The sequence below is a fragment of the Typha latifolia genome, chromosome 14 (assembly GCF_019914945.1).
Source record: "Typha latifolia isolate L0001 chromosome 14, TyphaL0001v2, whole genome shotgun sequence".
Classification (NCBI taxonomy): Eukaryota; Viridiplantae; Streptophyta; class Magnoliopsida; order Poales; family Typhaceae; genus Typha; species Typha latifolia.
Window position 1 is genome coordinate 1,715,071 of NC_133099.1, and position 13,801 is coordinate 1,728,871.

Here is a 13,801-nt window from a genome sequence, read left to right on the forward strand (position 1 = left end):
TAATCTTTTATCCCAGTAAAATATGGCCAAGAGCTTTTATAATGTTTTTTTTTTCAAATTTCTAAATATGTCCATCTATTATTTAAGCCATGTAAGCATGGAAATGAAGAAAATATTCCCGTAACACTACCACAGAACTTAAATAATGAGCATGGAGGGATAAAAATCAAATAAACTGGAATTATGACGGCATTATATAGATTGATCATATCTTGTATCAACGATCACCTTAATTTATACATATATGGAAAAAAAAAATGGAGTCAAAAGAACTGGCGTAATTGAAGGATCACGCCATTGCAGGGGCACTGAAGTGGCTTCTCGCATTTCATCAACGTCAAGAGAAGTACTGCTCCAAGCTTGAAGAGGTGAAAACATTTGGTGCAATTTGACCAGGTTCCATTGGAGAAATATATAGTTGGTTTCTAATGAATCGCTGATCGAGAAGAAATATCCAATAAAATATCAGTTAGCAACAGTGAAAAAAAATGATTGAAAAGTAGATAAAGATGGGAAATAACATACAGATAGTTGAGAGATTATTTCAATATCAGAATCGATGTGCCAGTCCGCCTCCAACTGTCGAACAAAAGAGGTTCGCCCACTTACAGTGCTACAGAAGAGAACCTGGAGAACATTGATACTATTTGAAGTCCAATGAAAAAATTACAATAGATAAAACTGCTGAATGAAAGCTTCTGCCATGATCACATTGAAATACTGATTGGAGTATTTTTCAGTTTTACTTGTTTACAAAATACAAATGGATCGGAAAATAAACAGTGTTCTCTTCACATTTTAACTCAATTACAAATAGAGGGGTTCAAGGTATGGGCCATTTCCAAATGACATGAACCCATGTCGTTGCCACATGTATCTGAAATTTCAAATCATGCCATCTGTATCTTTGCATCTTAGTTCAAAGAAGCATGCATGCACTAATTTTTACAAGTAATTATGATTAACCAGTTTACTTTCCAGAATTCAAATTGATTTCTATCCTCAACCTTCTTCCGTATCACCATTTTCTTTTACATTCTTTAACAAAGGTTTATAAACCTCTCATCAGCCAAATGTGTTACATTCTCTAAATCGTCTTCTTAGATACACTTATAATTGATCAAAGTCTGATCAGCTATTATATGACCTCTTTCAATTAAACAAACCTCTAAATCAAATGGTTATAATACTAGTCTTGACATCGAATGTTTTCTCATCAGGCCAGTCCAAAATTTAATGAGAATTCATCAGTGGTCTCAATAGGAAGTCTTTGTTAGTGATCTTCTCTATCAGAGATCTACCAAAATTGGTTTTTAACCCCATAAATAATACTTGGAACCTTTTGACACTATAATAACCCCCAACTGTTGCTACTCTCTAGCATTCTATGCAAGCATTACTCCCACAATCAGATTCCATAACCAACGCTGCCTTCACAATGAATAAAGTTAAAGAGAAACACCCTCCAAATCCAAATGACAAAGCCCTAAAAGAGGCCACTGAAAAAGGTTCAGCTATCATTTTATCAAATCCCTAGTACCTCTTTATTCGGACTTGCTAAATTTTTTCCGGCATCAAATCGCTAGTATTTCATCTTAAGCACCCAAAATTAATGAGAAAACAGTTCATGAGGGAGGATGACATAGTGTAGGTAATGTAACATAGATGAATCTCAGTGATTCCATGTACCTTCTCCTTCATCAAGCCACCAGTCTGAAAAAGTCCAGCGTTCTCCAAGGCTGAGATAACTCTTTCCTGCAACCATTGATCTCTTAAAGTTACATTATAGAACAAGCAAATTAAAGAAATGAAGAAACGAAAACAACTGATCATATTTGATCATTGACGTTTGACCATTCTCATATCATCTCCTTATGACTATATTAGCAGTAAAATGCAATTCTGGAGTGACTTCAGTAAGACAACTAAAATAAATTGTGTCATGCCAATTGCACCAGGAACCCTTATTGTTAGTCAGTAACATGATGACTTCTAATAGGTAAGAAGAGGACAATGAAAGACTTTTATTGAATCTTGAGATTCATATCTAGTAGCTTCATAATCTGACCCAGTATAGGCTAATCAAGTGCTTTGCCATATATTTGGCAAGCTGAGAATCATTAACTTTACATCACTTGCTTCTAATCCTCGCTATAAATGGTATTGGCTGTGATGCATTCAACAGATTGTTCAAAAGAAAGCTACTTATTGAACTTATATTAAATGATGCTGACGAAGGCCATGACCTGACTAAAAGCTTGATTAGCAAAGCAGAAATTGAAATAGACGATATTATTATTTTGAAGACCTAGTTTTTATAGACAATATCTTGTAAATAAACATAGAAATATGTGCAGCACAGTAGGTGCCAACATGTAAAATGAAAACGTTTTGTCACAGCCTACGTGAGCCAGAACACATACATGATTCAAATGGATGAAATAGAAAAGTAATAATAATTCACACCTCACTCTCATCATCTAGAATTGTTTCCATCAAATACAGATCACAATGTTTTGCTATCTCAAGAAGTAATTCCACAACTGAAAGCCTAACTGTCACATGTTTCTGCAGAAAACATGTAGCCAATTTAGCCAACCAATATAAGGATTATCAGTAAATCACTAGGACGCATTCAAATAAACCTGAAGCTCCTCAGCACTTTTCTCCTCCAGAATCACACCAAGCAGCTGGCATGTCATCTGCGCAGACATATTAAAACAAATAAGATAAGAGGTCGAATATTTGGCTCAGTAAGCAACTTAAAGATACTAAAATTTATAGCAGCAGGCACCATTACACATGGACAAAAAGAAACTCAAATTTATCCAAATCATCATGTCAAGTCTACTCTAATTTAAAAACAGAATAGTTTCTCAGTTTGTGATATCTAAGAAATCAATAGTTGCACAACGTATGTGCCAATCAAAGCACATTAGCAATTGAAATAACTTGGTGGCTCCCTCAGTTTCAATATTTAGTATAACTTCTCGTCATGGCCACATGAAGAAATGCCAGCCAAAAAAAAAGTTGCCCATGATCACACTATGCTAATCTCCAAATTTCAACAAAAAACGCAGAAAAAAAATTTGGAGATTGCAAATTTCAACAAAAAACGCAGAAAAAAAATACCGGATAAACCTAATTACCTTCCTGCACCCAGCCAATTTCTTCCTCACAATTTGCCGAACTGTGAGCTACAAAAATACCAACCAAAAATCGAAATTTATCAGCATCAACTAACACAGATCTCCAAATTCATCAAAAAGAACCACCAATCCACCTTTACCTGCGGCGGTGAATCGATCGCCCCACCAGCATCGGACTCTTTCAGCATCTGAACCGCCCCAAATCCGCCTCCATCCGCCGCTTGGATAGGCGCCCTTCGCTTCGGCGGGCTCCTTCTCTGCCTCGCAGGCGGTGATCTCAAGAATCTCCAGACGAAGACCACCGCGATGGCGAAGCCAGCGACGGCGCCGAGCGAGCCGGCACTCTAGGATTCGTCGATACGAAGCAAGAGAAAGGATTAGGGTTAGGGTCTGCAAGAGGAGGAGGAGGAGGAGGAAAAGGAGGTCACCTTGTGGTTGAAGAGGAGGGTGAGAACATCGGAGAGCTTGCGGTTGAGATGGCGAGCGAGACGCCTCACGAGGGAGGTCACGTGATCCGCGACGCGATCGGACATCGGCGATGGTGGTGATGGTCGCCGGGAAGGGCCGAGGGGGGCGAGAAGAAGATCCTTGGGTTTGGGGGAAGAAGGGAAAGAGAAGCGAAGAATTAATACAAATTTATACTGTGAAATTAAAGTTGATTTCAAACTGGAAGCAAAGGTAAAGCAAGAATAATCGATTTGACTTAGGTTAGTTGAATTAGAAATGTAATGGTACTCTCTCGTTTGCTCGCTCAGTTAAAAGTAGGTCAACTTATTTATTCGCTTGTATACTCCTCAAAATTTGTTATTTATATGTATACATTTTAAACTTTATATTATTTATTCTCAAAAATTAACTAACAGTAAATAATAATAATAAAACTCTTACTCTTCTTTCCATTATATTCCTTTCAAACTATTAGTAAACCGGAGAAATTTATATTTGGAAATATACAAACTGCACTTATCTTAAATCTTCACTCTCTGATCTTTGTCTTTTGTTTTTATTACTTAAAACACCTGATTAAATTTTAACCTAACATTAGCTAACTTAATATTATAAAGATATTTTTAATAAAGTGCAAATACTTTAATTAATAAATTTTTTTAAAGAAATAATGGGCGTGGCCGAGATATAAATTAAGGAAGGGGGGAGAATTTATAAAGTTATAAATCACAAAGGAGGAGGAATAAAAGGACTCATTTCCTCCAAAGACCCAAGGTTCAAGCTAATGCAGTTAACAATCGTGGGCAATGGAACCTATAATAACTCTCCATTATGCATACTAAGGTAGAGCATAAATAATAATAAAAGCATAAAATATTTTTATTTTTCTATCTCTTAAAAGTGAATTTTTATATGAAATGTACATAAGATGATGGATAGTATCAACCCTGAAGATAATTTTTATGAAAATAATTGAAATAGATTGTGCATGCCCACATTCTTTGACTATCTATTTATTGTTGCTTATTGATTTTCTGAGAGAATTGACTCATATGTCCGACATATATATATTAGGGAGAACTAACTCTTATATTTACTATATAATTAGCCTACTATATATATTTTTCAGCATAAATAAATTATAGTTTATTTATATGGTTTGGCCTGATTTTATATTTTTGTATATCAGATTTAAGAATTTAAACGTTCCTATGGTTCACACCAAGTTATAATAGTTAAATTTTTTATTTAAAACTAATAATATAAATGAGAAATGCTATAACCAATATATTTATTAGTGCCAATATTTTCTGCCATTAGAAAGTTACTAGTACTTCTATTATTCTCAAATCAGACAATATTACTACGGGGATAGTTAAATTTTTTACACCTAAGTAGTTAACTTAGGTGTAAAATATGAAAGGGTTAAACGTTTAAATTTGCCAAACAATAGGAGGTAAACTGAAACTTACCCTTCCACCGTATAAATATGTAATACTATGAACAGGGAACACGGACATGCGCGGCTTCTATACGTCTCTCCTCCTTACCGTTAAAATAGTTTGAAAATCTCCTCCTTCTCCTCCTCCTCCTCCTCCTCCTCCTCCTCCTCCTCCTCCTCGTAATGCAGAACTCCCGCCTTCTCCTTCCTCATGTCTTCGCCAACCTCTCGTCTCCTCTATCACAACTACGAGCTCCCCTTATCCATAGTAGCCTCCTCCCTCCTCCACCGCTCCACTTCTTCTCACAACACCCTCCTCAAAGCTCGCCAACTCCACGCCTTGATCTTAATCTCCACTCCTCCTTCCATCTCCCCTTTCCTTTACAACAACCTCCTCTCCCTCTACTTCAAATGCGGCTCTCTAGCGGACGCCCGGAAGCTGTTCGACAAAATGCCCACGAGGAATCTCATCTCCTACAACGCCATGATCGCCGCGTATTCGAGAGATTTCCATCATGCCGCTTATGCGTTAAGGATTTTTTGCCACATGGGTCATGTTGGTTTGCGCCCGAATGCATCTACCTTTTCTAGTCTTGTTCGGGCTTCGACATCGCTCCGGGATGCACGGATTGGAGCTGCCGTCCAGACACAAGTCGTAAGGTTGGGTTTTCTAAATAGTATTTGTGTCAAAACAGCATTGGTTGGGATGTATGCAGAGTGTGGGAGTGTGGATGCTGCTAACCTTGTGTTTAGTGAGATGGGTGAGAGAGATGTTATTTCTTGGAATACTATAATTCACTGCAGTGTGAGGAATGGAAGTGTAGCAAGAGGTTTGGAGCAGTTTGGACAGATGATAATGGAGGGTTTGGTTCCAACACAGAGCACATTTTCGATAGTTCTGAGCGGCTGTGGGAGAATGGACGATTTGAATAAAGGGCGAATTATCCATTCTTGGATTGTTAAATCTGAATTGGAGCCTGATGTGCCTCTGCAAAATGCGCTGCTTGATATGTATTCCAGCTGTGGGGATCTGGGCACAGCGCTGTGTGTTTTTGAGAGGATCGAGATGCCGGACTTGGTCTCGTGGAATTCAGTGATAGCTGGTTATTCTGGTATTGGTTGTGGAGAGAAGGCAATGAATGCCTTTATTCAATTAAGAAATATAAATCAATCTGGAGGGCTAGACCCAGATGAGTATACATTTGCTGCTGTAGTTTCTGCTACTGCTACTTTACCCGCCATGTACTATGGGAAACCTCTTCATTCCCTGGTGATTAGGGTAGGGATTGAGTCTAACATATATGTAGGGAATACATTGATAAATATGTACTTTATGAATGGCGAACCAGATTCTTCTCGGATGGTATTTAATTTCTTACCCGAGAAAGATGCCATTATCTGGACTGAAATGGTTGTTGGTCATTCAACTTTGGGCGAGGGTGAACTGGCCATGAGTTACTTCCACACCATGCAAGAGGAGGGGCATCAAGTTGACAGCTTCTCACTCAGCGGTGCTTTGAATTCATCAGCTGATCTTGCAGTGCTGAAACAAGGCGAGATGCTCCATGGTCAGGTGGTGAAAGCAGGATATGAAGAGAACATGTGTGTGTCTGGGAGTCTAATTGACATGTATGCTAAAAATGGTTACCTTGAAGGAGCTCATTCAGTGTTTTCTAGGATAGAAAAGCCTGATTTGAAGTGTTGGAATTCAATGATTGGAGGTTATGGCAATCATGGTAACACAGAAGAGGCTTTTAAGCTGTTCAGCGAGATGGTCAGTCAAGGGCTACAGCCTGATCGTGTCACTTATGTCTCACTTCTTTCTGCGTGTAGCCACTGCGGACTAGTTGAGAGAGGAAGGTTTTATTGGTTTTGTATTTTGACTGATGGTATTATGCCAGGGTTTAAGCACTACACTTGCATGGTAAGTTTGTTAAGTAGAGCAGGACTGCTGCAGGAAGCCGAGGAGTTGATTATCAGGTCATCCTTTGCCAACAATTCCCCTGAATTATGGAGAATTCTGCTTAGCTCTTGTGTTACGTTTAAAGATGCACCCCTGGGTGTCCATGCAGCAGAACAGATCCTAAAACTGGACCCAGAAGATAGTTCAACTTATATATTGCTATCAAATCTTTATGCTTCTGTTGGAAGATGGGACTGTGTTGCTGAAATGAGGAAACGGATCAGAGGATTGATGGTTGAAAAGGAACCAGGATTAAGCTGGATCGAAATAAAAAATTCGGTGCACATATTTTCTGCGAATGATGAATATCACATACATATAGAGGATTGCCGAAATGAGTTGCTTAGACTTCAGGGAAACTTGAAATTATCAAAAACAACTGAACCTGAGTTGCTATGTGGCCTCTAAGTTGCTACAACGGACGTGAAATTAGATCTCATCGAGGCGTTGCCAGGCTTAGATTGCAAGAGTTTGCCTTTGCCTGCAGAACACTCAGACCGGATGTGGTTCTCATAGTTGAAGCTCGGTATAAAGAATTACCTTTGGTGATACTTCAATAACAATCGACAATACTCCTCTACCTCCCCTATCAGCACATATTTTTTATTCGCTAATTTATACAGGAAGATTATTCCGGGAGGTTCTGACACTGTAGAGAGCTGTAATGTGCACAGATTGAGAGGCAGGAATCTTTTCTTTGGACTTTCTTTTTGACAAGATTCATTGTTAGATATGTGATCCAATTAGTCATTAGTGTCTCCACTCTTTTATATTATTTTGAAATTCTTGGTCCATGATTTACTGGGTACCTGCAACAAGTCAGATGGATTTTCTTTAACAACAAATTATAACCAGAATTTATGAAGAAATATGTTCAGTTATTTATTAGTTTCTTTCATTATGACATCCAAAATCTCACTTAATGAACAGTGTGTTTTCTAAGTTTTATAGGGTAATTAAATTCAAAGATAAAACAACTTATACGAAAACTATTAAAACCCTAACACACAAGGTTATAACCCATAAAAATATTATAATTTCATTACATCTAGATCTTTCCAAATCTGATTCATAACGACATCTACATCTACTTCTCATCTCTCCTGTTTGTCATGAACAGGATCTTCCTAACTAGTTAAATTTCAGATATCAAATGAAAGGAAAACCGTGACCCATGAATAGTGAGCAAGACATTTGGATGCATCCCAACGCTGCTGCATACAATATACTGAAACTATTTTTGTCTACAAAGAGAATCATGGTATTGTGCTTAAATTAATAGCAACTTTTACAAAGATCAATAATTCCACAGTTACTTTGCAACGAACGAACTCAAAATTCTAGCTACTCTCTGTTCACCAACAATTAGCAAGCCATACTTTACAGTAAAAAGCACACCAGACTCGACATCATCATCAGTCATCAGAAGTCAGAAGACCTTCACACGACAGAACACACCACTCGAATGACATGAGATGGAATATATCCCAGAGTAACTTCTCTTCAACATGGTCTGCTTCTGCAGCAAATTGCCTTTAACCCAGCTGAACTTTCAGATAAGGTCAGCAACATTCATGGGCATTTCATCAATTTGAGTACTGTAATACTGCTCAATATCTCTTAGTATCCTGATGTCATCCTTGCGCACAAAGTTTATGGCTACACCCTGCAAAATCCCAGATGACAAGTTCAAAACTAATTCAAGCAACATCCAATTTGTGGAGAAGAGCTTAAATGTCTAATATGCAGCAAGAAAAAAAAAAGGCAGGATAAACATTGAGGAAAGGATATTCAAGTGCCTAAGTGCTCAACCTAAACAGAAATCAGGAGCTAACAATTTTCCTATATCTTCAATTAAGGACATTGAAGGTGATCACATCAGCTTCAATCAGAAAAAAGAACGAATATTCTAGGAGTGATTGCAATTGCCAACAGAATACTTTTTTGGAGAACTCCATGGATGGGAAGCTGGAATAGCATAAAAAATACAAATAGTTCTAATGCAGAATACAGATCACTAATATAGACACCTCAAGGTGAGTTGGACCAAATAATTTCAAACAGAATTAATATCAGATTCCTTGTCAGATAACCATAAATTAATACCTTACGCCCAAAACGTCCTGAGCGACCAATTCTATGTATATAAAGTTCTCGATTGTTTGGAAGATCATAATTTATCACAAGAGAAACCTGCAAAATGGAAATAAAATACATGGTCAAATCTGTTGTAAAGGCAACTCATTATAAATGTAAGATAGATACAAACAATCATAGACAGCAACACTATCTTAGGACAGCCACAAAAGGATATTTACTGCAAACATTCACCGAGGAGCTGGATGTATCAGATTAGCACAAAATTTGCAAGTTAAAAAAACTAACTAAAAGCATATTCATGCCAATATGCCTACCAACAAGAGTTCAATGTAACTTGCCTGTTGAACATCAAGCCCTCGAGCCCACACATCTGTTGTAATCAAAACACGTGTTGCTCCTGACCTGAACTCTGCCATTATTGCATCCCTTTCCTTCTGAGGCATGTCTCCATGCATTGAAGAGACTGTAAAGTTATTACTGCGCATTTTCTCAGTCAGCCAATCGACCTGCCAAAAGACCAAAAGATGATCTATTACATTGTAAGACCATCTTTATCTGATTACATCACTGTAACAAAGAATTTGACAACAGAATAACTTCATATATCATCCCTTCAACTAAAGAACATAATACTGGTCATTAGTTACTAAGAGACATAATCTTCTTATATTCTAGTTTAGAATAATTTATTTTGTTGACCAAGAAAAAGGGTCATACTCAGAGAGGAGCATTTGGATTGACAATTGTTTTCGAGTTCCAGTCAATTGGTTTAGTTCCTAGTGGAGAGAGAAAGCAGGGTCCTGTTTGACATTTAAAGGGATATGTCTCGAGAATAACTTATACAGACATATCACATTTGAACTCCCGGATGGAGGAAAGAGAATAGGATCTCCTATATGATGACAATCTCTTTAGGTTATACATGTAGAATTACATTTGTATAGCAAGAGAATAGCCAGAGTTCATCGGAGATAATAATCCTGCAAATTGCAACAAAAGGTCACGATTTGCTACAACAAGAAGATATATCATCCAAAGACAGGACAAATACTTCCTCTTATAGCCCCAATAGTGACTCCTGTTTACCCTGTTATATGCGGTTCACATTGCCAAGATGCATTAGTCTCTTCTTCTATAAAGAAAACTACGCACAAGCTCCACATGTTGGTTACCTTTTGGATGTCAAATTAGTGTTGCCAATTAAAAAACAAGAAACAACTGAAAAGAGAATATCATATTGATTCAAAAGCAGCATCCCACTCTGTTACAATCAAAATTATTTGTAAATATTTCTTCAAATTTGTATGTCAAGGAAGTTCCACAAATTTTGGCAATTATATTCAAAACTTACAAAACAAATCAGAAAGTAACTAGTTCAATTGCTGATATGGCATTACCTTTCTCTTGGTGTTGCAGAAAATAACAGCTTGCGTGATAGTGAGGGTGTCATACAGATCACACAATGTATCAAACTTCCACTCTTCCCTCTCAACAGCAACGAAAAATTGTTTGATGCCCTGCATATACAAAACAAAACATTGTAGAAGCCTATACCAAGAACATTAGACCTAAGAATTGTTGCTAAAAAAAATTTTACCTCTAGTGTCAATTCATCACGCTTTACAAGTATCCTAACAGGATCTGTCATAAATTTGCCTGTCATCTCCAGTATTTCATGGGGAAGGGTTGCAGATATTAAAACAACCTACAAAAAATATGTACAAATTATTAACACATGAGACTACAAAAGCAAGTACATCATGATTCATCTATATTTTACAGATCTGATATATTTACATATGTTACGTTTTATAAACATAAATAAACTAATCAGATAATACCTATACAACATCAAAGGCAATTTGATTCTTTCAGGGAATAATGAGCTTAGAGAAGCTAGAATAGTAAAATGTACAAGCCACATTGAACATATGCACAAAGTAGAAAGAATAAAACAGAGCAGTGCAAGGACATGAATTTTTTTATCTCCCAGTCATACCTGAAGATCTGGGGGAAGATATCTGTACACATCATAAATCTGATCCTTAAAGCCTCTGCTCAACATCTCATCAGATTCATCCTATTCCAATATCATAAAATTAGTCCCAGCAGATTTAGAAAGATGTTGATCATCAGTGAGAGGGAAAAAAATGATAGCAGACTAACAAGGATTAGAAGCTTTAAAGCTCTTGTACGTAAGGTTCTTCTTTTGATCATATCACAGACTCTGCCTGGTGTTCCTGAGACAACGTGAACTCCATATTCTAGTTTCCTGATATCCTCACCTATACTCTTCCCACCGATACATGCATGCACTTGTACATTTATGAAATCGCCTATAGCCAATATCACTTTTTCAGTTTGTGCAGCAAGTTCTCTAGTGGGTGATAGAATCAATGCCTGGACCCTGGTGGAAAAGAAAAAAGAAGTAAATAGCAGCTCTGAACGGCCTATGTTTACTTTCTTCCAAAGTTGAAAATGGAATGTATAACAAGGAAATGAATAAGGAGTCAGCAGATAGAGAACTGATGGAGTCAAAATGTTCACAATCAAGAACCAACTATAGAATTTCTTTCACATTGGGCTTTTATCACACTCTACAGGGAAAAAAACGTGGTTTACACTAAAATTGCTGCCAAGAATCTCAGTCGACTATCAGGAGAAAAAAAACAACAAACCTCAAATAAAACAGAGATGTGAATAGAGAAACCCTAACTGATCCTTTAGGGTTTTATATCAAACATCAAAATCATGAACGAATTCTAGGGTTTATACCAATCATTATCATTTAGGGTGAATAGAGAAACCCTAACTGATCCTTTAGGGTTTTATATCAAACATCAAAATCATGAACGAATTTTACATAAATAACTAGGATTTACACCAACTATCGCCTTCGAGAATACAAAATTAAAAAAAAAATGCTAAAACTATCAAAATTAATCAAAATGCGTTAGTATAAGGCCAAAATAAGAAAGGAATCGTACTCTCGGCTGGAAGTGTCAACCATTTGGCAAACGGAGAGCGCGATCATGGAGGTCTTCCCTGTCCCGGACTGGGCTTGGGCAATCACGTCGCGGCCTTGGATGATGGGGATGACGGCCCTCTGCTGGATCGCGGAGGGCTTCTCAAACCCGTAGGCATAGATCCCCCGTAGGAGATCATCGCGTATCCCCATCTGGTCGAAGCTCGTGATCACCTCCACCCCAGGGGTCGTCTCGAAGACCAGGGCCTCGTCATCCACGCCCCCGCGCCCCTGCTGTTGCCGAGCTCGAGGAGGCGCTGCCATCGCCGTCGCCGTCGCCGCTGCCGCCATGGATGCAAGGGGTTTGGAGCTTGAGAGAGAAACGAAACCCTAGAATGGAGAAGCGAGAGAAGATGGTTTTAGAGGTTTCGGCGACGTAAGGTTTAATCATTAATGTGCTAATGAGGATCGGGTCCAGTAGTTAACGGGTCGGATCTGGGCCTAATAAAAAAAGTTTATGAGACAATCAGGCCTGAGCCTTGAGAGATGTGACTCAGTGATTGTATGGTGCGACGGTATGTAACTCAACGAGAAGTATTAATTTCTTTCTCCTAATCCAACTATTGAGCATAAGTAATAACAAATAAAATTAATTCAAAGTATCGATTACTTTTCTAAATTGTAAGAATAAATTAGTCATATTTTATTTTTCTCTTAGTTATCTATTTTTTTTAAAAAAAATAAAAATAATAATAAATTGGTAGAAGTTTACAGTCCTATTATTAAGAAAATAATTATAAAAATAAATAATAAGAAAATATTTAAATTCTAATTTTATCCCTTTTTTATATAGAATTTTACAAATAACACCCTGTATTTCCCAATTTCTGATTAGCACAGGATTTTATAATTTGACCTTTTTTTTACTGTAATTTTTATATAACCTGATTTTTTTTTTTTGACTAGCTGACATTAATCTTACTGTATATTTTATATAACTCTACTAATGAATTACTAAAATACACTTAAATAGTTTTGATAGTTAAATTGAGATTATATTCTCGAAAATAAAACCTATCTTACTAAATCTAATCATCTTCCTCAAACTAAATTTTACCTCACTAAATCTAAATCTTTTTCTCCAAAGCTAAACAGTACCCTCCAAATCATAATTTCCAAAACTAAATCTTACCTTATTAAATATAATTTTTTTTCTCTAAAAATAAATCTTACCTCACAAAATTAAAATCCCATTCTACAAACTAAATCCTCTTTCCTAAATAATAATCTAGGTATTTTCTAAATTACTAAGTATATTTTTAATGGAATATTTTCTTACAGATACTCTTCTATTCGGTTATAGTTAGATTAAATTAATTCTAGGTATTATATAAAAGTTTTAAAAAAATGAGGGTCAAATTATCAAATTTGCAAAGACATGTTACCTAAAAAATATGAAAAAAAAAGGTTTGATTTATAAAATTTCTTCATTTTCTTATCTTAGTATTCCGATGTCTGCAATCGTCATGCCACCTTCACCGAGTTCTTAAATAGAAGGGAGGAGTTCAACCTGTATAGTCGGTGCTACGAGGAGTTTCGCCACCGTTTTTCGTTCGTTCTTCTATGCCGATTTTTTGTTTTTCGTACTCTCCTCTTCTTCGCTCCAAGCGACTTATTTCATAATAATGATTTGATAATTATCTAAATTATTCAGCTTTCACACGTGTAGACTTTAA

At 36.8% G+C, this 13,801-nt stretch overlaps 3 protein-coding genes across 3 annotated transcripts; 1 reads left to right on the forward strand and 2 right to left on the reverse strand.

Annotated features, from left to right (window-relative positions):
- Positions 1 to 171: 171 nt before the first annotated feature.
- On the reverse strand, positions 172 to 3,934 carry LOC140800852 (peroxisome biogenesis protein 22-like). Its single transcript, XM_073155746.1, has 8 exons — positions 3,578 to 3,934; positions 3,290 to 3,493; positions 3,150 to 3,197; positions 2,646 to 2,702; positions 2,467 to 2,568; positions 1,690 to 1,755; positions 526 to 627; positions 172 to 436 (listed from the first exon to the last, which is right to left on the reverse strand). The coding sequence occupies exons 1-8, from the start codon at positions 3,680 to 3,682 to the stop codon at positions 338 to 340; spliced, it is 783 nt and encodes a 260-aa protein (XP_073011847.1). The 5' UTR covers positions 3,683 to 3,934; the 3' UTR covers positions 172 to 337.
- Positions 3,935 to 5,108: 1,174 nt separating this feature from the next.
- LOC140801030 (pentatricopeptide repeat-containing protein At3g50420) lies at positions 5,109 to 7,818 on the forward strand. Its single transcript, XM_073156016.1, has one exon. It carries the CDS (start codon positions 5,249 to 5,251, stop codon positions 7,406 to 7,408), a length of 2,160 nt encoding a protein of 719 aa, XP_073012117.1. The 5' UTR covers positions 5,109 to 5,248; the 3' UTR covers positions 7,409 to 7,818.
- Positions 7,819 to 8,199: 381 nt separating this feature from the next.
- On the reverse strand, positions 8,200 to 12,517 carry LOC140800957 (eukaryotic initiation factor 4A-III homolog A-like). Its single transcript, XM_073155903.1, has 8 exons — positions 12,088 to 12,517; positions 11,267 to 11,507; positions 11,100 to 11,180; positions 10,698 to 10,805; positions 10,498 to 10,617; positions 9,439 to 9,606; positions 9,107 to 9,193; positions 8,200 to 8,666 (listed from the first exon to the last, which is right to left on the reverse strand). The coding sequence occupies exons 1-8, from the start codon at positions 12,414 to 12,416 to the stop codon at positions 8,553 to 8,555; spliced, it is 1,248 nt and encodes a 415-aa protein (XP_073012004.1). The 5' UTR covers positions 12,417 to 12,517; the 3' UTR covers positions 8,200 to 8,552.
- Positions 12,518 to 13,801: the final 1,284 nt, after the last annotated feature.

Excerpts from the sequence above, each read along its gene's own strand:
- LOC140800852 (XM_073155746.1), bottom strand. The coding sequence starts at position 3,682 with ATGTCCGATCGCGTCGCGGATCACGTGACCTCCCTCGTGAGGCGTCTC. Across the intron at positions 3,494-3,577 it reads CCCTCCTCTTCAACCACAAG|AGTGCCGGCTCGCTCGGCGC; the intron begins GTGACCTCCTTT and ends GACGAATCCTAG. Across the intron at positions 2,569-2,645 it reads AAAGTGCTGAGGAGCTTCAG|AAACATGTGACAGTTAGGCT; the intron begins GTTTATTTGAAT and ends TGTTTTCTGCAG.
- LOC140801030 (XM_073156016.1), top strand. The coding sequence starts at position 5,249 with ATGTCTTCGCCAACCTCTCGTCTCCTCTATCACAACTACGAGCTCCCC.
- LOC140800957 (XM_073155903.1), bottom strand. The coding sequence starts at position 12,416 with ATGGCGGCAGCGGCGACGGCGACGGCGATGGCAGCGCCTCCTCGAGCT. Across the intron at positions 10,806-11,099 it reads ATCTTCCCCCAGATCTTCAG|GTTGTTTTAATATCTGCAAC; the intron begins GTATGACTGGGA and ends TATTTTTTGTAG. Across the intron at positions 9,607-10,497 it reads TCTGCAACACCAAGAGAAAG|GTCGATTGGCTGACTGAGAA; the intron begins GTAATGCCATAT and ends GTCTTTTGGCAG.